The sequence below is a fragment of the Somniosus microcephalus genome, chromosome 3, assembly GCF_052327205.1.
Source record: "Somniosus microcephalus isolate GS21.2 chromosome 3, FLI_Smic_1.0, whole genome shotgun sequence".
Taxonomy (NCBI): Eukaryota; Metazoa; Chordata; class Chondrichthyes; order Squaliformes; family Somniosidae; genus Somniosus; species Somniosus microcephalus.
Window position 1 is genome coordinate 178,792,808 of NC_140989.1, and position 26,638 is coordinate 178,819,445.

Below are 26,638 nucleotides of genomic sequence, written 5' to 3' on the forward strand. Positions count from 1 at the left end.
GAGATGGACCGGATGGTTGACCAGAACGTGCTGCAGGCCACCTTCCCCTATCTAGACAACGTCACCATCTGCGGCCATGACCGGCAGGACCACGACGCCAACCTAGAAAAATTCCTCCGTATGGCCCAACGGCTGAATCTGACATACAACAGAGAAAAATGTATGTTCCGCACCACGCGCCTCGCTATTCTTGGCTGCGTGGTGGAAAACGGAGTCATCGGCCCCGACCCCGACCGAATGCGCCCCCTCCTGGAACTACCCCTCCCCCCCCACTGCCTAAAAGCCCTGAAGAGATGCCTAGGGTTCTTCTCTTACTACACCCAGTGGGTGCCCAACTATGCGGACAAAGCCCGGCCCCTCATCAAGTCAACCTCCTTCCCCCTGACGGCAGAGGCCCGTGTGGCCTTCACCCTCATAAAAGAGGACATTGCGAAGGCCACAATGCACGCAGTGGATGAGTCCATCCCTTTCCAAGTGGAGAGCGATGCATCCGACTTCGCCCTAGCCGCAACCCTTAACCAGGCGGGGAGACCCGTGGCCTTCTTTTCACGGACCATCCAGGGCCCCGAAATTCGACACTCCTCAGTCGAGAAGGAGGCCCAGGCGATAGTGGAGGCTGTACGGCACTGGAGGCATTACCTGGCCGGTAAACGTTTCACCCTGCTCACTGACCAACGGTCAGTAGCATTTATGTTTAACAACAGACAAAGGGGGAAAATCAAAAATGATAAGATATTGCGGTGGAGGATCGAGTTATCCAACTACAACTACGATATCTTATACCGGCCCGGGAAACTTAATGAGCCCCCAGATGCCCTATCCCGTGGGACATGTGCCAACGCACAAGTCGATAGGCTACGGACCCTCCACAATGATCTCTGCCACCCAGGGGTCACCAGGTTCTTCCACTTTATTAAAGCTCGCAACCTGCCTTACTCCATCGAGGAGGTCAGGACCATGACCAGGAACTGCCAGGTCTGCGCCGAATGCAAACCGCATTTTTATAGGCCAGACAGGGCACACCTGATTAAAGCCACCCGCCCCTTCGAACGTCTCAGCGTCGATTTCAAGGGGCCCCTTCCCTCCTCTGACCGCAACACGTACTTCCTCAATATTATTGACGAGTACTCCCGTTTCCCCTTCACCATCCCCTGCCCAGACATGACCAGCGCCACAGTCATCAGGTGCCTCCACGACCTGTTCGCCATATTTGGCTTCCCCAATTACATCCACAGCGACAGGGGCTCGTCGTTCATGAGAAGGGCATAGCCACGAGCAGGACTACCAGCTACAACCCCCGGGGTAACGGACAGGTAGAGAGGGAGAACGCAACGGTGTGGAAGACCGCCATGCTCGCCCTAAAATCCAAGGGCCTCCCAATCTCCCGCTGGCAAGATGTCCTCCCCGATGCGCTCCACTCCATACGATCACTGCTCTGTACTGCCACAAACGCCACTCCTCACGAGAAGATGTTCGTCTTCCCCAGGAAATCCACCTCGGGGACATCACTACCGCCATGGCTGACGTCTCCGGGACCCGTCCTGCTCAGGAAACACGTGAGGAGCCATAAGACGGACCCCCTGGTCGAAAAGGTTCACCTCCTCCACGCCAACCCACAGTACGCCTACGTGGCGTATCCTGACGGGCGGGAGGACACAGTCTCAATTCGAGACCTCGCACCCTCAGGTACCACCCGAAACACCATCGATCACCATCCACTACCTCCACCCACCACCACTACCCACGACGCACCACCGGGGTGTCTACCACGAACTGACGACATGCCGGTGCCATCCCTACCCCGAGAGGACGACACGCCAGTGCTCCGTCCCACGCGAGAAGCGGCCGCGGGCAAAGAACCGCCGCAACCGGCACCACGAAGATCATTACGGCAGACAAGACCCCCGGAGAGACTTTCGTATACGAACTTTTGAAACACTTCACCCCGCCGGACTCTTTTTTTAAACGAGGGGTGAATGTGGTAAACCACTGTTAACCTGTACATGCCTGTGTGGTAAACCACTGTTAACCCTGTACAAGTCCAGGCATGTCTCAGCCCCTGGCTCCACCCCTAAGCCCGGGTATAAAGGTGACTCACCACCCTTCCCCCGGGAGCTCTTAGGATGGATTCACTAGCAGAGGCATGCTCTAGTTCTTAGTCAATAAAAGCCTACTTCATTTAAGTCCATCTCGTAGTCTTTGGTATTGTTGATAGCGCATCACCATCGTAGCAGAGTCAGATACTCTGAGTACTGCTCAGGAGCAGCAGGTGGCTCTACCACAACCAAGCAGGGACTTGACTGTAAGACGTTCAACAAGGTCTCACAAGCCGCCAGAGCGATTGATCACGACCTGCTAGATTGTTCAGTATGGACTATCGTTAAGGAGTTTCCTTATGGACTTTTTAAGAATGTTGTTAAGAATTGTTGTAACTTAAGGGGGGGGGGGATATAGTAATCTCGGATGTAATGCTTAAGTTATCCACTAGATGGAGACAAATGCTAAGGGTTCATTTACCAGTGTTTTAAGGTAAGCCCTGCTACACAAGTATTTAGGTAATGTGGCCTTGTGGGAATGACTCATAGTATCCTCCATGTTTTTTGCTCGTGCAGTAGAATTAGAAGTGTATGCCTGTAGCTTGTAAGAGCTCTGTTCTCTCCTTATTCTGTGTAATTAAAAGTAACGTTTTGAGTTCCTGAAGTCTCACTTATCGTAGTTATTGGACCTTACTACTCGGATATAACAATATGAGCAAAAAAGACCATGCACCTTTGCCTCCACTCCTGCTCCATTTTCTTTGACTGGCTTGGACTCTCCTAGGCCTGCACTCTGACAGTTAGTCCTGAGCCCAGGTTCTGCTGCTGAATTTCAGGGCCTGTGCTCTGCTGCTTTCTGATTCTTCTGCTTACACGCCCCTCCCACCTGACTGCTGCCAAGCTACAGACCCTCTTCCTGAGATCTGCCAGAGATCCACCCCCAAATTCTGTCAGACCCAGAATGCTAATTGATTGCTACCAGATTACACATGCCTAGAGTTGCCAACCTGCCCAGATTGCCCTGGAGTTTGCAGGAATTAAAGACTAATCTCCAGGACACTGCTGCGCACAACCCAGGAGAAAAATCATAGGGGCATTAAAATATTGTTTTTGTTTTAAATTTTCTTTGAACACTTTTGCCTATTAGTTATAAAAAATATCGGACTAGGGAAAAAGGGCTGTCAAAAACCATCCATTCGGATAATGAAGAGTCTATTCACTTTCCAATTGGTGTGGGAAGGTGGTGCACTGCAAAGATGGACATGTTAGATGACCAATGGCAGGAGTGTTGGGGCGGGGCGGTTGGAGACAGGAGATCATGTCCCCTTTAGGAATATGTCCAACCAGAGTTGGCAACCCTATGCGCACACCCTGTGACACCGCCAGGGGTTTCTTTCTTGAGTGCTGCCAGATTCCTACACCCCACTGCTCCTGAGGCAGAGAGGAAGAAGCAAGGAAGGAGTCAGACACAGGAAGACAAAAATGATTTTTTTTTTTAATGATTGTTTGTGGCCATGCCATCGGAAATCAACTAGTCACAATATAATTTACCTCTCAAAAGTTGAACACAAATTTTTCATGCTGTCTCTAGGCAGCCTCTGATTAACGGGTAACTGATTGCAAGATGTTAGCATTGTCATCAGACAGCTCTTAAGGATGGGGGAAGGAAAAGAGGAGGTAGAAGCCGGCTGTGCGGGGTTGGGGAACTATGAGGTTGGTGGCCGCGGGGGGGGAAGATCTCCAGAGGAGATGAGGTCAGTGACAGTCTTGGAAACGGTGGTTTGATGTTCGGTAGTGGGGTCATGGTCCAGGTGGAGGTAGGAGGAGGTGTCGGAGAGTTGGCGTTCAGCTTCCGCTAGGTAGAGGTCAGTACGCCAAACAACGACAGCACCACCCTTGTCAGCGGGTTTAATAACAATGTCAGGGTTGGATCTAAGAGAATGGAGTGCTGCAAGTTCAGAGGGAGGTAGGTTGGAGTGAGTGAGGGGGGCAGAGAAATGGAGACGGCCGATGTCACGGCGGCAGTTAGCAATAAAAAGATCTAGAGAGGGTAAGAGGCCAGAGGGAGGGGTCCAGGTAGAACGGGAATTCTGCAAGCAGGAGAAAGGGTCAGTCGTGCGGGGGGAAGACTCCTGGCCAAAGAAGTGGGCACGGAGACGAAGGTGGCGGAAAAAGAGCACAGCCCGCTTCTACCTCCTTCCCAAGATCCACAAACAGGACTGCCCTGGTAGACCCATCGTTTCAGCCTGTTCTTGCCCCACGGAACTTATCTCTTCCTATCTCGACTCTATCTTTTCTCCCCTTGTCCAGTCTCTTCCCACCTACATCCGCGACTCTTCGGACGCCCTCCGCCACTTTAACAGTTTCCAGTTTCCTGGCCCCAACCGCTTCCTTTTCACCATGGACGTACAATCCCTCTACACCTCCATCCCCCACCAGGATGGCCTGAGGGCGCTCCGCTTCTTCCTCGAACAGAGGCCCAACCAGTCCCCATCCACCACCACCCTCCTCCGCCTGGCTGAACTTGTTCTCACATTGAACAACTTCTCCTTTAACTCCACTCATTTCCTCCAAATCAAAGGTGTTGCTATGGGTACCCACATGGGTCCCAGCTATGCCTGCCTTTTCGTGGGATATGTGGAACACTTTGTTCCAGTCCTACTCAGGTCCCCTCCCTCACCTCTTTTTCCAATACATTGATGACTGTATCGGTGCCATTTCCTGCTCTCGCCCCGAACTAGACAATTTCATTCACTTTGCCTCCAATTTCCACCCTTCCCTCACCTTCACATGGTCCATCTCTGACTCTTCCCTTCCCTTCCCTTCCTCGACTTCTCCGTCTCCATCTCTGGGGATAGGTTATCGACCAATATTCACTACAAGTCCACTGACTCCCACAGCTACCTGGACTACACTTCCTCACACCCCGCCTCCTGTAAGGAATCTATTCCATTCTCCCAGTTTCTCCGTCTCCGTTGTATCTGCTCCGACGATGCCACCTTCCACACCAGTGCTTCCGACATGTCTTCCTTTTTCCGCAACCGAGGATTCCCCTCTACTGTGGTTGACATGGCCCTCGACCGTGTCCGTTCTATCTCCCGCACTTCTGCCCTCACCCCTGCCCCTCCCTCCCGGAACCACGATAGGGTTCCCCTTGTCCTCACCTTTCACCCCACCAGCCTCCACATCCAACGGATCATCCTCCGCCATTTCCGCTACCTCCAAAGTGTTCCCACCGCCAAACACATCTTCCCCTCCCCTCCCCTTTCAGCATTCCGTAGGGACCGCTCCCTCCGAGACACCCTAGTCCACTCCTCTATCACCCCCAACAGCCCTTCCCCTTCGCCTGGCACCTTCCCATGCAAGCGCAGGAGATGTAACACCTGCCCCTATACCTCCCCCCTTCCCACTGTCCAGGGCCCCAAACACCCCTTCCAGGCGAAACAGCGATTTACTTGTACTTCTTGCAATCCAGTATACTGTATTCGCTGCTCACGATGCAGTCTCCTCTACATTGGGGAGACCAAATGCAGATTGGGTGACCGCTTTGCGGAACACCTCCGTTCAGTCCGTAAGGGTGACCCCGAGCTTCCGGTCGCCTGTCATTTTAATTCACCACTCCATTCCCACTCGGACCTCACCGTCCTTGGCCTCTTGCATTGTTCCACGGAAGCTCAACGTAAACTCGAGGAACAGCACCTCATCTTCCGATTAGGCACTTTGCAGCCTTCCAGACTCAATATCGAGTTCAACAATTTCAGATCATAACCTCGGCCCCTATTACATTTTTACTTATTTTTTTTTCCACCCCTGTGTTTTGGATCTTCCCTTCCCCCCCTTTCCTTTTTTTTCTCTCTCGCACACGGCAACTGTCTCCCATCCTGCCAGTACACTTCACACCTAATCTTGCCGTCTTTTGTCTCCACTGTCCTATTACCATCTCGTCTGGTTTTGAATACCTCTTAATGTCCCTTTTACTTCTTTTACTTCTTTTGTTCTATCGCAGCCCTGCCTTCGATCTATTTTATTTCCTTCCCAGTTTGAAAAAGGGTTAGACCCGAAACGTCACTCTAATTTCTCTCCACGGATGTTGCCTGGCCTGCTGAGTTTTTCCAGCATTTTCTGTTGTTATTTCGGATTTCCAGTGTCTGCAGTATTTTGCTATCATCATAATCTGCTTGCTCTGCATGCTGCTGGCGATCGTTAGATGTGCACGTGCAAACCCCTTTACCAAGATGGCATGCAGCGCACTTCCTGTCAGAAGTATGCGCGCACATCTTGGATGCCATTTGTGAGCAATAGGAGGCCAGGAAGTGCTTAAAAAACAGGTGCCACAGAGCCCAATTTAGTCCCCTAAGTCTTTAGACATTGCGAGAATGTGGCAGTTAAAATAAAAAACAAAGGGAAAATGTAGTTTGCTCTTGATGCCATTCTACACATTTTTAAAAGCAACTTGAGCACTTGCTAATCTTAATGAGAAAACTATCTTACACATGACAGTAGATTTCAGTCCCAATTAAATCAACCAATGTAGAACTTTTATCTATCAAATTCTTCCTCCGAGCTCCCCATGATGGCTCAAGTAGTTGATCACTTTTGAGTAGCTGACCATACAAACCAGCAAGGTGCCAGTGATCCGAATATGTGCTAGGTTAGTTAATTTCAGACACGGCAGCAATTAGGCTGTACAATTGATCTCAGGGTCCTACGTAACGAAGGGGATAATCAACTACAAGTGACGCCTGCTGCAAATCCTGTGTGTGGATGGCAGATGAGGACAGGATAGGGTTCAGCTCTGATGATACCTGTAGGCTCGCTGGAAACCGATTTGGAAAAGAGTCTTCTGTACTGTCCATTTACTACTTGCTTCCAACAAGCCTATAGGATAGTATAAAAGATTTATCAATTTTTAAAATACTTCCATTTAAAAAAAAATCCAAATCACAAACACTGAATTGTAAATAGACACTGAGCTAGCCCAGTGCTTCTGCTTGTTCATGCTGTGATGAAATTTCTTCAATGCACGCATGCTGATCTAGCTCAAAACAGTTAACTAGTCATCATAGGAGTTTGGGGTTCTGGGGCAAATCAAGAGCCCCATGAAAAAGTGGATCTGCATTGTCATCAACTGAATAAAGGCCAGTAAATGTGTATGTTCTAGTGTAGTTAACTGCACTAGCAAAACAGGTAGTAAAGAATTACATATCAACAGATCTGATCATACAATGCAGTGAAGTATATTTTATGACTTGAAGAGGCCACTAAATAAAGAAATGTAGAAGTTCCTTGAATCTAATAGTGGAAGCAACACATTAAATTTGTAACCTCTCTGACTTTAGCTGTTTCATTTTATTTAACATTTGCTCTGCTGTTGTCTGGAAAGTTGAGCTACTGTGTTGTTTTGCTAACAACAACCTGCACTTATAACATCGAAAAATATCCCAAGGCACTTGACAGAGGTATGAGGAAAATGGACAGCAAGCCAAAGGGGCGATTAACAAGGCATGACCAAAACCTTTTTGAAGATAGGTTTTAAAGAGAGCCTTGAGTGGGAGGTAAAGAGGCAGAAAGATCTAGGGAGGAAATTCCAGAGAGTTGAACTTAGGTGGCTGAAGGTATGACTGTCAATGGTGGATGGGAAATATGCAAGAGGCTGGAGAGAGAGTAATGGAGAATTTGGGTGGGGCTTGTAGTTCTCAAGGAGGTGGAAGAATGTGGGAGAGGGTGAGATGAAGAAAAAGGCAATGGAGGGATTTAATCTACTGCTTCTGTCTTACTTAACTGTGTTCAGCGTTCCATCTAAACCTGGTTACAAAAATTTGGCCTGTCAAGTTCCAAAAAAGTCAGGGAGAGAGCAAATTACCTTGCTAACAGAGTTCTGCCTGAACACCAAACAACTGGAAAAGCATGCTCAATACCAGATGAACTTGAAGGTACAGCTGGGGCTCAAATTTTGCAACTTCTGCAGCAAGAATATTTGTCCACCAGAGCCTAAGGACTGGATTTTGTGAATGGAGGTGAGTTGGAGGCGGGACTGCTGCTTGCCAGGTCTCAGTCCCGCCTCCATCATCTTCTGGCCAACCAGCGGGATTTTCCCCTGATTGACCTCGTTAAGCCTGCCCTGCGGGCTCAGCAGGCCAATTAGGGGGAAGTCACTGACAGAGCACTTCAACGTCTGACGTGCCATCTGTCAAGATTTCTTGAAAGAAGAAATGTCAGCGTTTGACAGCTCTGTGAAGCTGTCAAACACTGACATTCTGTGTAGTTTGATGAGCCCTTGTGTTCAGCACTCATCAAACCTTTCTACCTTGTAGAAATCAGATGAATGTTGGTTCGGAGGATCCAACAGCCAGTCTGTGAAATCTACAATGAAGGTGTCGGGACTCCGGATCCACTGCGGCTGAAGGCTGTAGGCAGAAACAAAGGTAAGTGAACATTTTATAAAACTTTACAATCACCTCACATACCTACCACTCCACACTTGCACCCATCACTCACCTCTACATTGCACTTTCAGACCTCTCCAATCCCCGCAGACCTCCTACTCGACTCCTCCACCCCAGCGGGGTTCTCAGAGGTTGGGAAGCCTGCACTTGTAAAGCTAAAATGGGACTAATCCTTTTTTCTGCCTGTGAACTACCTGTTAACAGGCAGTTAATAGGATATAATCCCTTTCCCGCCTCGAAGAGACGGGACCCGGGGCAGGACGGCTTCCCGCCTCCTGGCAAAGGGCACGAAGGTGGGATGGGGGGTGGGGGGTGGGGGGGGTTTGCCAGCCGCCCCCACATTCTGCAACTTTACCGGCAGTCCTGCCTCCATACCCGCCTCCTCGGGGCTGACAAAATCCAGCCCGTAGTCGCGCACACACACTGAGCCCATTCCAGTTTTTGGATCTACACATGTAATCAATTTTTAATATGGACAGCACCCAGTAGCAGTTACATCTATGCAAAATAATTTGGTACTTTTGCAGGTTAGACAATAAAAGGTTTTTAGATATAGCTAATGTATGTCCATTCAAGTGATGCTCGACTGCAGTAGCTTCCATTCCCTGCTACCTGTCGCAATCTTTAACTTACCAATATAATGGCTACTTCTGTTTGAGAAAAGAAAAGACAGACTTTCACGACTCAGGATGTCCCAAATCACTTTACAGCCAATGAAGTACTTATGAAGTGTAGTCACTGTTGTAATGTAGAAAGATTTCAGGGCCAGCAATGATCAGTAGGACTAGAGGCCTTCTGGATGCTGTTTTTGGACAACAGCTTGAAGGTCCCAAAGCTGGCAGCCATTATCATTGCTGCAGGCTTCTCAGGCCTGCAATCACCCACTTTCCCACTCCTCTTTTGGCCACATACCCATTCTAAGGGGAGTTCTGGCATCGGGGGCACATCAGGGCCATGTTATTACTCTAAATCTGGAGATACAGGTGGGTTCAGATCCGTTCAAGTCCAAGAGCCATATGCAAATTGCTATCTCTGGCCATCTGGCCCACAAAACACAGCTAATTAAATTCTATTTATACTTTTATTTCTTACTTGCTGGTTTATCTTGTTTGAATTTTGCGGGATTTGAGATTCGGAATAGGCTATTCTTAGTGCTGTTTTGGGGATAAATCCTAAATCGGAACACTAAGATCTGTCAGTATGTGCAACTTCAGATGTATAAAAATTAACTGGAACACAGCATTAACTATACGTGGCCCAAAAATGTTCCATGTTATTTTCTGCACAATAGATGAAAATATGTATCAGTGTCCAAAGTGTGAGAGGGGCTACCTATTGTGCCAGATCAGGAAAAGGATGACAGATTTGGAGGGAAATTTTCTGAAGCTGCAGTCCTCCCTCAACTCAAAGAGGCTAGTGCAACAATGAAATACTTATGGACTTTGTTGGGATTTTTTTGGGTGTCTATGACAAGTAGCTTATACAGAGAGGTTGGTAAGGAGATACCAGTCCCTGTTCCCAGTCATGGATTTTCCTGGAACATCAGAAACTGGGACATCACTCCTTACATCTGGACAATCCAGTAATATAATAATATATTACACAAAATATAATAATGAATAGTCAACATGGATTTCAAAAGGGAAGGTCTTGCTGGACCGACCTTATTGAAATTTTTGAAGAGGTAACAGAGAGAGTAGACAATAGTAATGCAGTAGATGTAATTTATCTGGATTTTCAAAAGGCCTTCGATAAGGTACCCCATAATGGACTGATGAACAAGGTCAGAGAATGTGGAGTCAGGGGACAAGTAGCAGAATAGAATGCTAGTTGGCTTCAGAACAGAAAGCAGAGAGTAGGAGTAAAGGGTAATTATTCACAGTGAAGGTGGGTAGTGGTGTTCCACAAGGATCAGTGCTGGGACCACTGCGGTTCACAATTTACAGTAACGATTTAAACTTAGGAATCAAAAACACAATTTCTAAATTTGCAGATGACACCAAATTGGGGGGGGGGAAGGGGGAGGGGGAGGGGAGATAGTCAATACTGAGGAGGACTGCAACAAGTTACAAGAGGCCATTAATAAACTTGCAGAATGGGCAAATGAAGTTCAACATAGACAAATGTGAGGTATTATATTTTGTTAGGAAGGGTATGGAGGTCACTTATCACTTGGAGGGTGGGAGTCTAGGTGGGGTAGAGGAACAAAGGGATCTGGGAGTACAAATACACAAAACACTAAAAGTTGCGTCACAGGTTAACAAGGCCATAAAGAAGCAAACCAAGCACTGGGGTTTATTTCTAGAGGTATAGAATTGAAAAGTAGGGAAGTTATGCTAAACCTGTAATGAACCTTGGTTAGACCACACTTGGAGTACTGCATGCAGTTCTGGTCACCATATTATAAAAAGGATATAGAGGCACTGGAGAGGGTACAGAGAATATTTACAAGGATGATAACAGAAAGGGTATACATATCAGGAAAGGATGAACAAGCTGGGTCTCTTTACTCTTGAAAAAAGATGGCTGAGGGGTGATCGAAAAGAGGTCTTTAAAGTTCTGAAAAATTTTGAGAGTGGGTAGAGAGAGAATCTTTCCACTTGTGGGGAAGAGCATAACTAGAGGCCATCAATATAAGATAGTCACCAAGAAATCCAATAGGGAATTCAGAAGAAACTTCTTTACCCAAAGAGTGGTGAGAAAGTGGCACTCGCTACCACAGGGAGTGGTTGAAGCGAATAGTATAGATGCATTTAAGGGGAGGCTGGCCAAGCATATGAGAGAAAAGGGAATAGAGGGTTATGCTGATAGATTTAGATGAGGAAAGACGGGAGGAGGCTCATGTGGAGCATAAACGCCGGCATGGACTGGGTGGGCCGAATGGCCTGTTTCTGTGCCGTATATCCTATGTAATATTTCCAAATGTTTGGGAGGTCCTCTTTTCATTCTGGGAGCTGAATGTACTTGAGCACTATTTGCAGCCTCTTGCTTGCCCAGCTGAACTTGGAGAAGTATTCTTGTGTCTTGGCATCACTGGGTTAAGCAATGGATTCTTCTAACCCTACTTGTAATACATTGCTTGTGAATTTAGTAGTGAATAGATTTGTAATGTGATGCCTAGAAATTGAGCAGCAAATCTGTAGCGTATTGCCTGTGAATGAAGCTGCTAATTGAAATTATAGTATTAAGTCTGCAATCAGTTCTAGTACTTCGCTGTTATTACTGCCTCAGAGCAAATCACTTTTTAAAAGTAATGCATGGATCAATTATAAATAGTCTGAAGTTAGGCCTGCTGAAACTAGTTGTACTTACTTTCATAAATACAAAAGCAAGATACTGTGGATGCTAGAAATCTGAAATAAAAACAGAAAATGCTGGAAATACTCAGGTCAGGTAGCATCTGTGGAGCGAGAAACTGAATTACCGTTTTAGGTCGATGACCTATCGTCAGAACTGTTGTGTCTGTACTTACTTTCATTTGCTTCACTACTACTATTCTGTGGATTGACAAATGGTACGGTGTGGTACTGAGTCCAACAGAACATGAAAGCTTCAATCTGTACTGAGTTAGCTGACCTCAACATGACAATTTAGCCTCAGTGTTCACTGGGCTAAGTAGAGAAAAAAAGAAACTGGTGTGGCTGCCTATTCCTGATAAATGCATGTGTATGGACATCAGCAAGAACAGTATTTGGCTCAGCTGTGATACTTTCCACAGTCAAACAGCCTTACAACGCTCACTATCTAAAGTGACACATTTAGAATGGCCACTTGGTGAGGTACTGGAGATCTGCTGACCCCTGAAGAACTGCAATAGCCATGCCTTCAGAAGAGCAGAGCAAAATATGGAAGAGGGAAACGGAATAAGAAAATCCTTTCACTAAGGTGGGAGAATAGTAAAATTCTCTAAAGAGTGGTTTTACTCTATGTTATTCTTGATCTAACCAATACACTTTGGTATTTGTGTCCTGATATTATAGCCATGTGCTGTCACTCGTCATCCATTATTTCTTGAACAATACAAAAATGTTTAAATGCTCGTATTGGGCATTAGAAATTTCAGTTACTGAAAAAATGGCATCTGAAAAAAAATTCAGAAAGCATTTTGAATGATTTAGTGGAACCCAGTGGCCAGATTGTGTAAGCACAAGGTGATAGACTCTCGCTATAAATTAGCAGCTATTGTGGGTCACAGTGACACCCTTAACATCACAGTACCATGTACAGGAGTAACAGGCACTTATAATGAATTTTCAACTAAATGCACACCACCATATACTGAATTTAGCATAAAATGTACATATATAGCTATTACATATTAAATGCATTATGTGGAGCATGTGTTTCTTCCAAAACTTTCATATGAAGCTTGCAGCTTTGGATAAACTCATTATAGTAGAAGTACCAGTTTATACATCTTTGCATTAAATAAAGTTTCCTTCCCTCCTCTGTGGTTTCATTAAATAAAATGTTTTTTGCACATCACTATTTATGCATATAAATTTAAAAAACTGCTCCCTGGTTCAGACATCTATTGATATAATAGATTCTTTTAATAAATTTAAATTAAGATTCAGCAGAATTCAGGCTATCTTGTTCCCCCTCACCATGTCCTACTCTTTCTTGAGATTTTTATTGTAAAATATGCATATTACGTATGTTTCTTCTTTTGTTTTTTTAAACATTTGAACTTTCCTGCTTACTGCCCCCTACAGTCTGTTCTTTAACTTTCTATTTTAATGTTCTTTATTTAAAAAAACCTTTCTGGCCCTTGGACTATCCTTCACTCCCAACACTGCTCTACTCTCGTACTGCTATCGTACTGCTCTACTCTCTCCACTCTCCCCAACTCTGCTCTACTCTCTCCCCTTTCCCCAACTCTGCTCTACTCTCTCCCCCTTTCCCCAACTCTGCTCTACTCTCTCCACTTTCCCCAACTCTGCTCTACTCTCTCCCCTTTCCCCAACTCTGCTCTACTCTCTCCCCTTTCCCCAACTCTGCTCTACTCTCTCCCCCTTTCCCCAACTCTGCTCTACTCTCTCCCCTTTCCCCAACTCTGCTCTACTCTCTCCCCTTTCCCCAACTCTGCTCTACTCTCTCCCCTTTCCCCAACTCTGCTCTACTCTCTCCCCCTTTCCCCAACTCTGCTCTACTCTCTCCCCTTTCCCCAACTCTGCTCTACTCTCTCCCCTTTCTCCAACTCTGCTCTACTCTCCCCCTTTCCCCAACTCTGCTCTACTCTCTCCCCTTTCCCCAACTCTGCTCTACTCTCTCCCCCTTTCCCCAACTCTGCTCTACTCTCTCCCCCTTTCCCCAACTCTGCTCTACTCTCCCCCTTTCCCCAACTCTGCTCTACTCTCTCCCCCTTTCCCAACTCTGCTCTACTCTCCCCCCTTCCCCAACTCTGCTCTACTCTCCCCTTTCCCCAACTCTGCTCTACTCTCTCCCCTTTCCCCAACTCTGCTCTACTCTCTCCCCCTTTCCCCAACTCTGCTCTACTCTCTCCCCCTTTCCCCAACTCTGCTCTACTCTCCCCCTTTCCCCAACTCTGCTCTACTCTCTCCCCCTTTTCCCAACTCTGCTCTACTCTCCCCCTTCCCCAACTCTGCTCTACTCTCCCCTTTCCCCAACTCTGCTCTACTCTCTCACCCTTTCCCCAACTCTGCTCTACTCTCTCCCCTTCCCCAACTCTGCTCTACTCTCTCCCCCTTTCCCCAACTCTGCTCTACTCTCCCCCCTTTCCCCAACTCTGCTCTACTCTCTCCCCCTTTCCCCAACTCTGCTCTACTCTCTCCCCAACTCTGCTCTACTCTCTCCCCCTTTCCCCAACTCTGCTCTACTCTCTCCCCCTTTCCCCAACTCTGCTCTACTCTCTCCCCTTCCCCAACTCTGCTCTACTCTCTCCCCCTTTCCCCAACTCTGCTGTACTCTCTCCCCAACTCTGCTCTACTCTCTCCCCCTTTCCCCAACTCTGCTCTACTCTCCCCTTTCCCCAACTCTGCTCTACTCTCGCCCCCTTTCCCCAACTCTGCTCTACTCTCCCCTTCCCCAACTCTGCTCTACTCTCCCCCTTTCCCCAACTCTGCTCTACTCTCGCCCCCTTTCCCCAACTCTGCTCTACTCTCCCCTTCCCCAACTCTGCTCTACTCTCCCCTTTCCCCAACTCTGCTCTACTCTCCCCCTTTCCCCAACTCTGCTCTACTCTCCCCTTCCCCAACTCTGCTCTACTCTCTCCCCTTTCCCCAACTCTGCTCTACTCTCCCCTTTCCCCAACTCTGCTCTACTCTCTCCCCTTTCCCCAACTCTGCTCTACTCTCTCCCCTTTCCCCAACTCTGCTCTACTCTCTCCCCCTTTCCCCAACTCTGCTCTACTCTCTCCCCCTTTCCCCAACTCTGCTCTACTCTCTCCCCTTTCCCCAACTCTGCTCTACTCTCTCCCCCTTTCCCCAACTCTGCTCTACTCTCCCCCCTTTCCCCAACTCTGCTCTACTCTCTCCCCCTTTCCCCAACTCTGCTCTACTCTCTCCCCCTTTCCCCAACTCTGCTCTACTCTCCCCCCTTTCCCCAACTCTGCTCTACTCTCTCCCCCTTTCCCCAACTCTGCTCTACTCTCCCCCCTTCCCCAACTCTGCTCTACTCTCTCCCCTTTCCCCAACTCTGCTCTACTCTCTCCCCCTTTCCCCAACTCTGCTCTACTCTCCCCCCTTCCCCAACTCTGCTCTACTCTCTCCCCCCTTTCCCCAACTCTGCTCTACTCTCTCCCCCTTTCCTCAACTCTGCTCTACTCTCCCCCTTTTCCCAACTCTGCTCTACTCTCTCCCCCTTTCCCCAACTCTGCTCTACTCTCCCCTTTCCCCAACTCTGCTCTACTCTCTCCCCCTTTTCCCAACTCTGCTCTACTCTCTCCCCCTTTCCCCAACTCTGCTCTACTCTCCCCCCTTCCCCAACTCTGCTCTACTCTCCCCTTTCCCCAACTCTGCTCTACTCTCTCCCCTTTCCCCAACTCTGCTCTACTCTCTCCCCCTTTCCCCAACTCTGCTCTACTCTCTCCCCCTTTTCCCAACTCTGCTCTACTCTCTCCCCCTTTCCCCAACTCTGCTCTACTCTCCCCCCTTCCCCAACTCTGCTCTACTCTCCCCTTTCCCCAACTCTGCTCTACTCTCCCCCCTTCCCCAACTCTGCTCTACTCTCTCCCCCTTTACCCAACTCTGCTCTACTCTCTCCCCCTTTCCCCAACTCTGCTCTACTCTCTCCCCTTTCCCCAACTCTGCTCTACTCTCTCACCCTTTCCCCAACTCTGCTCTACTCTCTCCCCTTCCCCAACTCTGCTCTACTCTCTCCCCCTTTCCCCAACTCTGCTCTACTCTCTCCCCCTTTCCCCAACTCTGCTCTACTCTCTCCCCCTTTCCCCAACTCTGCTCTACTCTCCCCCCCTTTCCCCAACTCTGCTCTACTCTCCCCTTTCCCCAACTCTGCTCTACTCTCTCACCCTTTCCCCAACTCTGCTCTACTCTCTCCCCTTTCCCCAACTCTGCTCTACTCTCCCTCTTTCCCCAACTCTGCTCTACTCTCTCCCCTTTCCCCAACTCTGCTCTACTCTCCCCCCTTCCCCAACTCCGCTCTCTCTCCCCCTTTCCCCAACTCTGCTCTCTCCCCTTTCCCCAACTCTGCTCTACTCTCTCCCCCCTTCCCCAACTCCGCTCTCTCTCCCCCTTTCCCCAACTCTGCTCTCTCCCCCTTTCCCCAACTCTACTCTCTCCCCTTTCCCCAACTCTACTCTACTCTCTCCCCTTTCCCCAACTCTACTCTACTCTCTCCCCTTTCCCCAACTCTACTCTCTCCCCTTTCCCCAACTCTGCTCTACTCTCTCCCCTTTCCCCCGACTCTGCTCTACCTTCTGCCTTTCACTCCCACTACACTCTACCTTCCCTCTCTTCCCTCATATTCTCTATCTTCCCCTTCTGTCCATTCTGGCCTCCAGTATTGCTCCTGTCCAATCATCTTCCCACCCTCCACCCCATTCATCCTGCCACCCTCCACCCCAGTCATCCTTAAGACTACACTTGGTCTTGACATAGAAACATCGAAGATAGGAGCAGGAGTAGGCCATTCGGCCCCTCGAGCCTGCTCCGCCATTCAATGCGATCATGGCCGATCATCCAAATTCAGTACCCTGTCCCTGCTTTCTCCCCATACCCCTTGATCCCTTTGACCTCCTGTGTGCAACTCTGCAGGAGACAAGTATATATCTGAATCCAACAGTTAACTTTATTAGTTCTAAGGAACAAATTTAAAATCATCTAACCATTCTTACCAAACTTTTCCCGAGTCAATCATGGAATTAGAGTGCAGATGTTAAAGGAATCATAATACAATGCTGCAATGGTTACAAGCAAAACAAGTACTCATTTTCCTGATCATTTAAGGGCGATCAATAGCAAGTCTTTGCATCATGATTTGACCATTTAACTATTATTTTACTTTTACTGTAAAGGAGAATTCTATTCCAACCACTAAAATGTTTTTTATATCAAACAGAGTTAAATGACAAGTCAAATTGCAGTAGACTGTCCTAAACAAATCTTACTCCTATGCCTGCTGAATTTAGAAACAGAAATAAGAATCTTCACTTTACTCTGTCGCATGCCTTTCATACACCAAAGGAGAGCAACACAGCCAGCAATTGAAAAATGGCCAACAATAAATACTTAACAACCATGAATAGTATTTACAAATTGTTATCAGTGGGCAAATTCTATATGGTGGAGGTAAGCAAATTTGAAGTGGTTCGAGCTAAAGTTAGTTAACATTTTAGCTAGCACTTTGTAGTCACACTTTGGAAGGAAACCTTCTTTATACATGTACTAAAAAAGTAACCATACAGAATAAATATGGCCATCTGATTGTTTTTGTGTAGAACATACAAGTGCAGTATCATGGGGTAACAAAGGCTTTGAAAAATTTAGAGGCCTATATACATCTACTCTTGGAACTTTACTAGACTGCGGCTTTCTAATGTAAGCAGTCATGTCCATTTTTCTCCAAATGTTGACTCTAAGGCTGGTTTGTTTTTCTCTCCCAAGCTTGCTGAAAGGGACTGGCTCACTTGTCATGGAGATGTTGCTAGTCAAGATGTGTGATTTGGAATGGTTATTGACAAATTCTGGGTTATCACTTTCGGGCATCTGAGGAATCTCTTGGATTTAAATATTTAAGTATTGATAGTGCTAACAATCCAAAATAATGATTAAAACATCCAGAAGAAACAACCTTCAAGAACGCAAGATAGAATTATAGGTAAGTAACTTTGATATCAGCGTACAAAGAACCATTACTTGTTCATAATTAATTGGTGCTAAAACTGTTGCAGTGACACTGCATTTCTATGACTTATGCCTAACTGCACCTTGCTTTTAAGTCTACCCTTTCTTAGGGTCAGTGTGTTTTAAGTAACCAGTTTAATAGATTAGTTATCCTATGGAGAAGGGAAAACTGGCAGAGACAATAAAGGGAGGACGATGAAACAGGATTTTGCAAGCGCAGAAACTAAAACTTACCTTACAGGTCATGACTTTTTATCTCCACAATATTCTCACTCTTAACAGATCCCTAAACTGATTATGCTACCTCATGCAATGGGGGGAAACTTGACCCCCAAGATAGGGTGCTTTTGGAGTAGGTGGATTGTTAAAATAACTGAATATGACATTGAGTCCATTTCCGGGTTTAACAGAGGCGCGTTTGGAAGGCTGCGAGTAAACTACTCGCTGAAGTCGGGGCTTTAATTAATGCAGGCCGGTGGGTACTTATCGAAGCAATTAATATCCTTATAGACATTAATTAAGTCTTTTTCAATTGAATTTTACTTCACTTTAAATATATTGGGGGGAATTTTTACTTCCTGACGTGCTGGGAGTGGGAGGGGGTGCGGGGGCTGGTCCGGTAGCATGCAGGAAACCCGGAAGTCTGGGTTTCCCCGCATGCTGAGTCGATTTAACTCCAGAGCGTGCGACTCTTGGCCCTGACAGGTTCCCTGCCCGGAAGTCAGCCTGATTGACAGGCTTGGATTCCAGTCGGGGGGCGGGGAGCACTCCCAGAGGAGGCCGCAGGACCAGTTAGATCCGATTCCCGACCCCCAGGGGATCCCATCGCTGACCCCGGGGGAGGGAGGGGGTGTGGTCTGATGGTTTCAAAATTCTCATCCTTGTTTTCAACTCCCTCCATGGCCTCGCTCCTCCCTATATCTGTAATTTCCTCCAGCCCCACAACCCCCCCCCAAAGATATCTGAGCTCCTTTAATTCTGCCCTCTTGATTTTAATCGCTCCACCATTGGTGGCTATGCCTTCAGCTGCCAAGGCACTAAGCTCTGGAATTCCCTCCCTAAACCGCTCAGCCTCTCTATAAACCTTTAAGATGCTCCTTAAAACCTACCTCTTTGACCAAGCTTTTGGTAATCTGCCCTAATATCTCCTTATGTGGCTCGGTGTCAAATTTTGTTTTATAATGCTTCTGTGAAAAACCCTGGGATGTTTTACTACGTTAAAGGCACTATATAAATACAAGTTGTTGTTGTTGTGCCTGCTCTTCAAGCTGTAAATAAATATTCCCTTTTGTTATATCCGTGTATCTTAATGTTGTGCCCTTCAATAATCAGACAAAGACTGAAGGGAACGATCAACAAGTGTTTACTGAATGAGGGTTCAAACTGCAACTGACTGCACAGATCACTACTCAGGGTTTATATACAGGTGTGGTCACTGCCGGTACTACAGGATACAGGAGCTGTAAAAAGTAGTTCTCCCCCTTAAAAAGGTACATACATTACAATTCCTCCCCTTTTAGATTAACAGTACCATAACACTCATTTAACAATTAAATATCAAACTAATTACAATTAACACTTTTAACATGCAACATTAACTGAAAATAGTCTATTTATAAATTCAGTCTTTGGGGAGGCTTCCTGATTCTTTCTGGATAACGCCTTTCCCGAGTGTCTCGCTCTTGGTGCGGAGGCAATTCTAACACCCTGTCGTCAGTTGATTCATCAGCTTCCAATGCTATTGTTTCTGAGGTAGATGCGACCTGTACGTCGAGTTCCTCACCAGGTACGTATGGCCGAGACATGGGGTTGACTCGTTCCTGTGACTCTAGGATCTGGTCAGCATGGCGTCTCACAATGTTCTCCCCAACATCCACTGTGTACATTAGTGGCCCCTGCCGTGTGCATATCGTTCCTGGTTGCCATTTCTCTGTTCGGTAGTCGCGGGCCAAGACTGGTTGCCCTACATTGAAGCTCCTTGTCGGCTTCTCATCGATGTGCTGGAATTGCTTACTCTCAACATCTCTTCGTACATTTGGTCTGAGCAAATCCAGACGAGATCTCAACCTTCGGTTAAAGAACATCATGGCCGGGGCCTGGTTGGTGACTGCATGTGTCGCATTTCTGTAGGCTAACAGGAAATTGTCCACCTTATGCTGCAGTGGAATGTCGTCATCGCACATGGCCTTTACTGCTTTTTTAAAGGTTTGTATGAACCTCTCAGCCAATCGATTTGTGGCTGGATGATAGGGGGCGGATGTGTAATGCCTTACCCCGTTCCTTTTCATAAATCTTCGAAACTCTTCGGACACAAACTGTGGTCCGTTATCAGAGCAAATCTGCTCTGGCAAGCCGTTCCTGGCAAAAATGGTCCGTAGGACTGCAATAGTTTTCTCCGTGGTGGTGAAGGACATTTTGATCACCTCAGGCCATTTCAAGTGCGCATCCACGGCTATTAAAAACATTGAGTCCATGAATGGCCCAGCAAAATCAATATGCACCCATTGCCATGGAGATGAGGGCCACTCCCATGGGTGTAGAAGGGCATGTGGTGGTGCATTTTGGACCTTCTGGCATCCTGAGCAGCTCTTTGTCAGGTCCTCGATTTGCTGATCGATCCCCGGCCACCACACATAAGCCCTAGCAAGGCTTTTCATTTTCACCCCTCCCAGATGACCTTCGTGAAGCTCATTGAGCACTCTCTCCCTTAACTTGGGTGGAATTACCACTCGGGATCCACACATCAAGGTCCCCTGACATACTGACAGCTGTTCTCTTCTGGATGAGAATGCTGGCAACAGTGAGTCGCCATGTGCTGGCCATCCCTTCACCGTCAAATCATATACCCGAGACAGTGTCGGGTCATTTCGGGTCTCCTTCTCTATACCAGCGTTAGTTACTGGCAAGCATTCAATTATAGTCGAATGAAATATTTCGACAGGATCCACTGCTGGTGCTTCGTGTGATACTGCAATGCTGAAAGCCTTGTCCAGCGTAAGATCCTTTTCTGATAGAAGCCGTTTCTGGGTTCCTTCACTTTGAAGCCCACACACAAACTTGTCCCTTAAAGTATCTGCTAGTCCCGTTCCAAACTGGCAGTGTTTCGATAGCTTGCGCAGTTCCGTTAAATACTCAGCATTACTTTCATCTTTATGCTGGTTCCTTTTGTGAAACTTAAATCTTTCTGCTATCAGCAGCGGTGTGGGGTTTAAGTGGTCCTGTAGGATTGACACTATGTTTTCAAAATCCTTTTCTACTGACTTCTCTGGGGTTACTAGGTTTCGTAGTAAGCCATACATTTTTGCACCCATTGAATTCAACAATACCAGCGCTTTCTTGTCATCTGGCACTTCATTAGCCTTGCAGTATACTTCTATGCGTTTGACATATGTCGTCCAATCTTCGACTTCATTGTCGAACGCTGTGATACTGCCACTCTTCGGCATTTTTGGGTGTGGTTAAACTGGCTTAAAATGGCGTCTCCCGCGCTTTCCTTTCTTCCCCGCTGCGGCTTAAAATAGCGTCTCCCGCGCTTTCCTTTCTTCCCCGCTGCAGCTTAAAATGGCGTCTCCCGCACTGCTGCCAACACCGCTCTCGGCGGTCCTTGTGGCAAATGGCGACGCCCTGTGGGTTTCGTGCGCTGCTCCTGCGCTGCTGCCAATGCCGCTCTCTGCGGTCCTCGTGGCAATGGCAGCGCCTCGCGTTTTCCTGCGCGCCTCTCTCTCCCGTTGACGCTGCTCGGCCCTTGAACACCGACTGCGCTCTGCTCTCTCTCGTCTCTCTCCCCGTTGACGCCGCTCGGTCCTAAACACCGGCTGCGCCCTGTGCGCTCTGCCCTCTCTCTCTCTCTCCCCCGTCGACGCTGCTCGGCCTTTTTCTGTGCCGCTCGGTCGGCTCTAGCCGCCGCTGTCCGGGAAGGGTCTGCACAGTACCTGTTGTCAGCCCGTTTCGCTGGACCACCGTGACTGGAAAGCCAAGCCTGGCTCTCGACAGCCTCCCCTGCGATGCTCAAATCTCCGCTGGATGACTGGGCGGTTGCCCGTGGTCGACGCCCGTGCTTCTGGACTCGACCTCCTTCCACTGTTGTCCAGGAGCGAATCCCTGGGAGGTGATGCAGAGTTGCAGGTAGGTTTGAATCTGCCTCGTCGCCAATGTTATATCCGTGTATCTTAATGTTGTGCCCTTCAATAATCAGACAACAGACTGCAGGGAACGATCAACAGGTGTTTACTGAATGAGACTTCAAACTGCAACTGACTGTACAGATCACTACTCAGGGTTTATATACAGGTGTGGTCACTGCCGGTACTACATACAGGATACAGGAGCTGTAAAAAGTAGTTCTCCCCCTTAAAGGTACATACATTACACCCTTCTGTTGGCTAAACTTTTCTGCTGCTGCCTGATATAAATAGATGTTTTCCCCCTTTTCCCTAAAATGAAATGCTGCTTCCTGCTCGACCCCTATATAAATAAATATTTCCCCATTGACAGCTGTTTGTTCTAAAATTTAATGATGCTACCAGCTCACCTGATTATAACGAATTGCCCAGAACAAATGGTCACAGGCACAAAAATGGTGAAAACAGATTGTGGGGATATATCAAGAAACAGATAGAGACCTGGGTGACAAAGACACAGTAGTGGGACAGTCAAACCTGGGCAGAGACACACATATCGGCTAGGGGTAAGGAATTGAGAGAGAAAAGAGAGGAGAGAGAGGAGAAAGAGAGCGAGAGGAGAAAGAGAGGGAACCAAAACTGGGCACAGTTCCCTTGATGCGGTCTAACCAACTACCTGTATAATGACAGAATGGTTCTATTAATACAACCCAATACCCTGTCTGCTTTAGCTACAGCTTCTCTGCATTGGTTGTGAACCTTCGGTGATCTGTACACATTAACTCCTAGATCCTTTTCTCTTTCAACCACTTTCAGTATTGTTCGCTGCAAATGATGTGTGTTCTGTGTTGGTCCTACCTACTTGCATGACATTGCATCTGTTTAGGTTAAATGCCATTTGGCATTATTTAGCCCATTCCCCTCGTGCATCTCTTTGCATTAGCTTGTGCTCCTCTACTGTCTTAACCCTAGCACAGATTTTATCATCATCATCTGACTATACATACCCCCAATGCCACTGTCCAGATCATTAATAAAAACAGTGAAACTTAGCGGACCCAAGACCACTAGTAATGTGCCTCCAGGCTAACCACAACCGTTAACTGCAGGAGAGAGAGATATTGGGGGGCAAAAAGAGAAACTAAGGTGGGGGGACATTGGAGCACAGAGAAAATCAGTAAAAAAAAATTAAAGCAGAGATCAGAAGGGCAGAGAACAGCAATTGACAAACCATAATCCTTTACAAGTCAAAAATATTAAAACATTTTGGGTTATGAAAAAACATTACTGATTATCATAGTGTTTTATGACCCAACTCAGGACAGATTAGAGACAGAACCTGGGATCTTCCTTGTCTGTAAGATTCAGCTACTCATTAAATAAGCTTGCTGAGCTGTCAGAAGCTCAGAGTACTTTAATAAACACTTTTGTGTTTAACGCATACAATGGTGTAATAAAACTACAGAAGGGCTTTTCTGTAGGTGTAAAACCTACCAGCACTAAGATTACTAATCATGTAGTAATCACTGATGACACCCAGCTCTACCTCCCCACCAGCTCGCTCAACCCATCCATTGTCTGGGTGTTGTTGGACTGCTTGTCAGATATCCAATCTTGGGTGAGCCATAATTTCCTTCAGTTAAACACTGGGAAGACTTCAACCCTAGCCACAAACTCCAGGCTGTTTGCAATCTCGGCATCCTATTTGACCCTGAGCTGAAGTTCTTGACTCAGGTGGCAGCCACTCAACCCAGCTTGTCGTGTATTTTCCACTGCTGTAATGTCACCAGTTGCCTGAAGATGTGGAGACTTGACACTGCAAATTTCCATGGGGTGATACATTTGACAGTTTTAAATAAACACCAAAGAGTATTTTGTTTCTCAGTAATTTTTCTTCATTTTTCTCCCCTCCTGAGGTCCCCTTGCTAGGGTATGGCTTTATGGACAGCAGTTACCATCTGGTACTTCATGTAGTGTGAACCTTGAGTGGGAGTATCAGGCTACTGAATTCACGGCTAAGCCTGATCCCCTCCCCAAACAACATCCCCTCTAGCAGGAGTAGAAAATTACCAATTTTGCTCTTCCTAACCTGGAAGTGCTGAAGCCAACTGTAGCGTGAAAGCCGCTGCTGTGTGACATTGGTTAACTCAGGACAGATCAGACAGAACCTGGGGTCTTCCTTGTCTGTAAGATTCAGCTACTCACTAAATAAGCTTGCTGAGCCGGCAGAAGCTCAGAGAGTACGTTAATAAACACTTTTGTGTTTAACGCATACAATGGTGTAATAAAATGCACTCTCCTGCCTTCTGTTTAATTTAAAAAGAAATTATTTATATATCACAGACACAGAGCTTCACTAATTGTTTCAATGTCTGAGAAGTTAAGCCCATTTGTGAAACTTTCCTGAACATACAGTGTGCAGTTTTTGCTTTTAGTCTTGCCCTCGGAGCAATTTCACGACTTTTAAAGGTGCTATATAAATGCAAGTTGTTGAAGTCGTAGAACAAACTATTATGTGAATGTGGACCTGCTGAGTCCTGACACAACTTAAAACTTCTGCAGTTACAGCTGAAACCGTGTTAAGAAAATGTCCATTCTTAACCTCAGCTTTTTGTCCAGAAGATGGCCTAATAAAAGGGAGATTGAAGTAACCTGTGGTCTGCGTTTTTTGCATTTGTGATCCACTGAATATTTAATTACTTACAATAGAATTTTTCATCATGGCTTTCACTGTGAAACCTTCAGTTACTCTGTGATCCTTCTTGGGTCTTTGATACATTGCCGCCAGATGTTTCTGGTTGCCCTTTTCCAGTGTGTAGGCAGCTGGCATTGTATTTGCTGTGAGGACAGAGCAGCAGTAAGACACCTCCCACTGAACCAGTCCCCTTGTTGTTTTCCTCTGCCAGCGGCTCGAGCACCAACAGCTGATGGCTGTCCCGCCGCCCGGTTGCCAGGGGAGATATTGTTAAACAGACGCCGTCACTTCCGGTGTCACGGAACGCGGCCTTTATTTCAGTTGGCTGTTGTCACGTGACCGCGCGGCCCGTTGATTTTTGAATTCCCGCGCGCCCGCACAACACCTTCAGACCAGACTTTCCGCTCTGGGTGGGTGTGTAACCTGACCCTGTTCGCAGGACAGCCGACACAACGCTTTCACATCCAAGAGAGAACGTTGCTATTATATGTTGCTGTTTCCTCCCTCTTCGCACTGAAACCGTCAACTCCCACCTTCACCTTCACCTTCACAATCCCCTTTTTGGCTTCGTCTCTCAACAGCTCCACTCCCCCATCGCTCTCCGTGACCCCATGATTATAACACCCTCGCTCTCTCTGTGACCCCTTGGTTATCACACCCTCGCTCTCCCTGTGACCCCTTGGTTATCACACCCTCGCTCTCTCTGTGACCCCTTGGTTATAACACCCTCGCTCTCTGTGACCCGTTGGTTATCACCGCCTCGCTCTCTGTGACCCCTTGGTTATCACCGCCTCGCTCTCTCTGTGACCCCTTGGTTATAACACCCTCGCTCTCTGTGACCCCTTGGTTATCACCCCCTCGCTCTCTCTGTGACCCCTTGGTTATAACACCCTCGCTCTCTGTGACTGCTTGGTTATCACCGCCTCGCTCTCCGTGACCCCTTGGTTATCATCCCCTCGCTCTCTCTGTGACCCCTTGGTTATAACACCCTCGCTCTCCGTGACCCCTTGGTTATCACCCCCTCACTCTCTCTGTGACCCCTTGGTTATCACTGCCTCGCTCTCTCTGTGACCCCTTGGTTATCACCGCCTCACTCTCTCTGTGACCCCTTGGTTCCTTGGTTATCACCCCCTCGCTCTCTGTGACCGCTTGGATATAACACCCTTGCTCTCCGTGGCCCCTTGGTTATAACACCCTCGCTCTCTGTAACCCCTTGGTTATAACACCCTCACTCTCTGTGACCCCTTGGTTATAACACCCTCGCTCTCTGTGACCCCTTGGTTATCACCCCCTCGCTCTCTCTGTGACCCCTTGGTTATAACACCCTCACTCTCCGTGACCCCTTGGTTATCACCCCCTCGCTCTCCATGGCCCCTTGGTTATCATCCCCGTAAGGTTCATAGTTTATAAAGTTTAGAAGGTCTTAATTTTGTGGTTATAGTTTCTAAGGTCTCTGTTGTGTAGCGGGGCGTGCGAGGAAACAAGGGCCCTTGAGTATATCATTTAAGTGTAGTATAATTGGTGGTATTGATTTAATTTAAATTAATTAAAGGGTAAGTCATGGCAGCAAAGCTCGGCCCTGTGGCATGCTCCTCCTGCACTATGTGGGAAATCAGGGACACTTCCTGTGCCCCTGACGACCATGTGTGCGGGAAGTGTATCCAGCTGCAGCTACTGGCAGACCGCATTGCGGCGCAGGAGCTGCGAATGGATACATACTGGAGCATTCGCGATGCTGAGGACGTTGTGGATATCACGTTTAATCAGTTGGTCACACCGCAGGTAAAGGCTGCCAGGCAGCGTAGTAGTTGCAGGCAGGTAGTGCAGGGGTCCCCTGTGGCCATCCCCTTCTCAAACAGATATACCGCTTTGGATATTGTTGGAGGGGATGGCTTATCGGGGGAAGGCAGCAGCAACCAACTTCCTGGCACCATGGGTGGTTCTGCTGCATGGGACGGGAGGAAAAAGAGCGGGAAAGCTATAGTGATAGGGGATTCTATTGTAAGGGGAATAGATA

At 47.5% G+C, this 26,638-nt stretch overlaps 1 protein-coding gene across 2 annotated transcripts in view; it reads right to left on the reverse strand.

Annotated features, from left to right (window-relative positions):
* Nucleotides 1-24,868, reverse strand: part of LOC147121604 (parkin coregulated gene protein homolog) — a 552,244-nt gene extending 527,376 nt beyond the window's left edge. The window contains exon 1 of one of the 2 annotated variants that reach the window (XM_085981985.1): nt 24,631-24,868. In XM_085981985.1, the coding sequence (XP_085838111.1) occupies nt 24,631-24,756 (126 nt within the window). In that variant the 5' untranslated portion in view covers nt 24,757-24,868. The remainder of the gene's footprint in view (nt 1-24,630) is intronic. The other variant, XM_085981984.1, reaches the window with a different exon arrangement.
* Between the last annotated feature and the right edge of the window lie 1,770 nt (nt 24,869-26,638).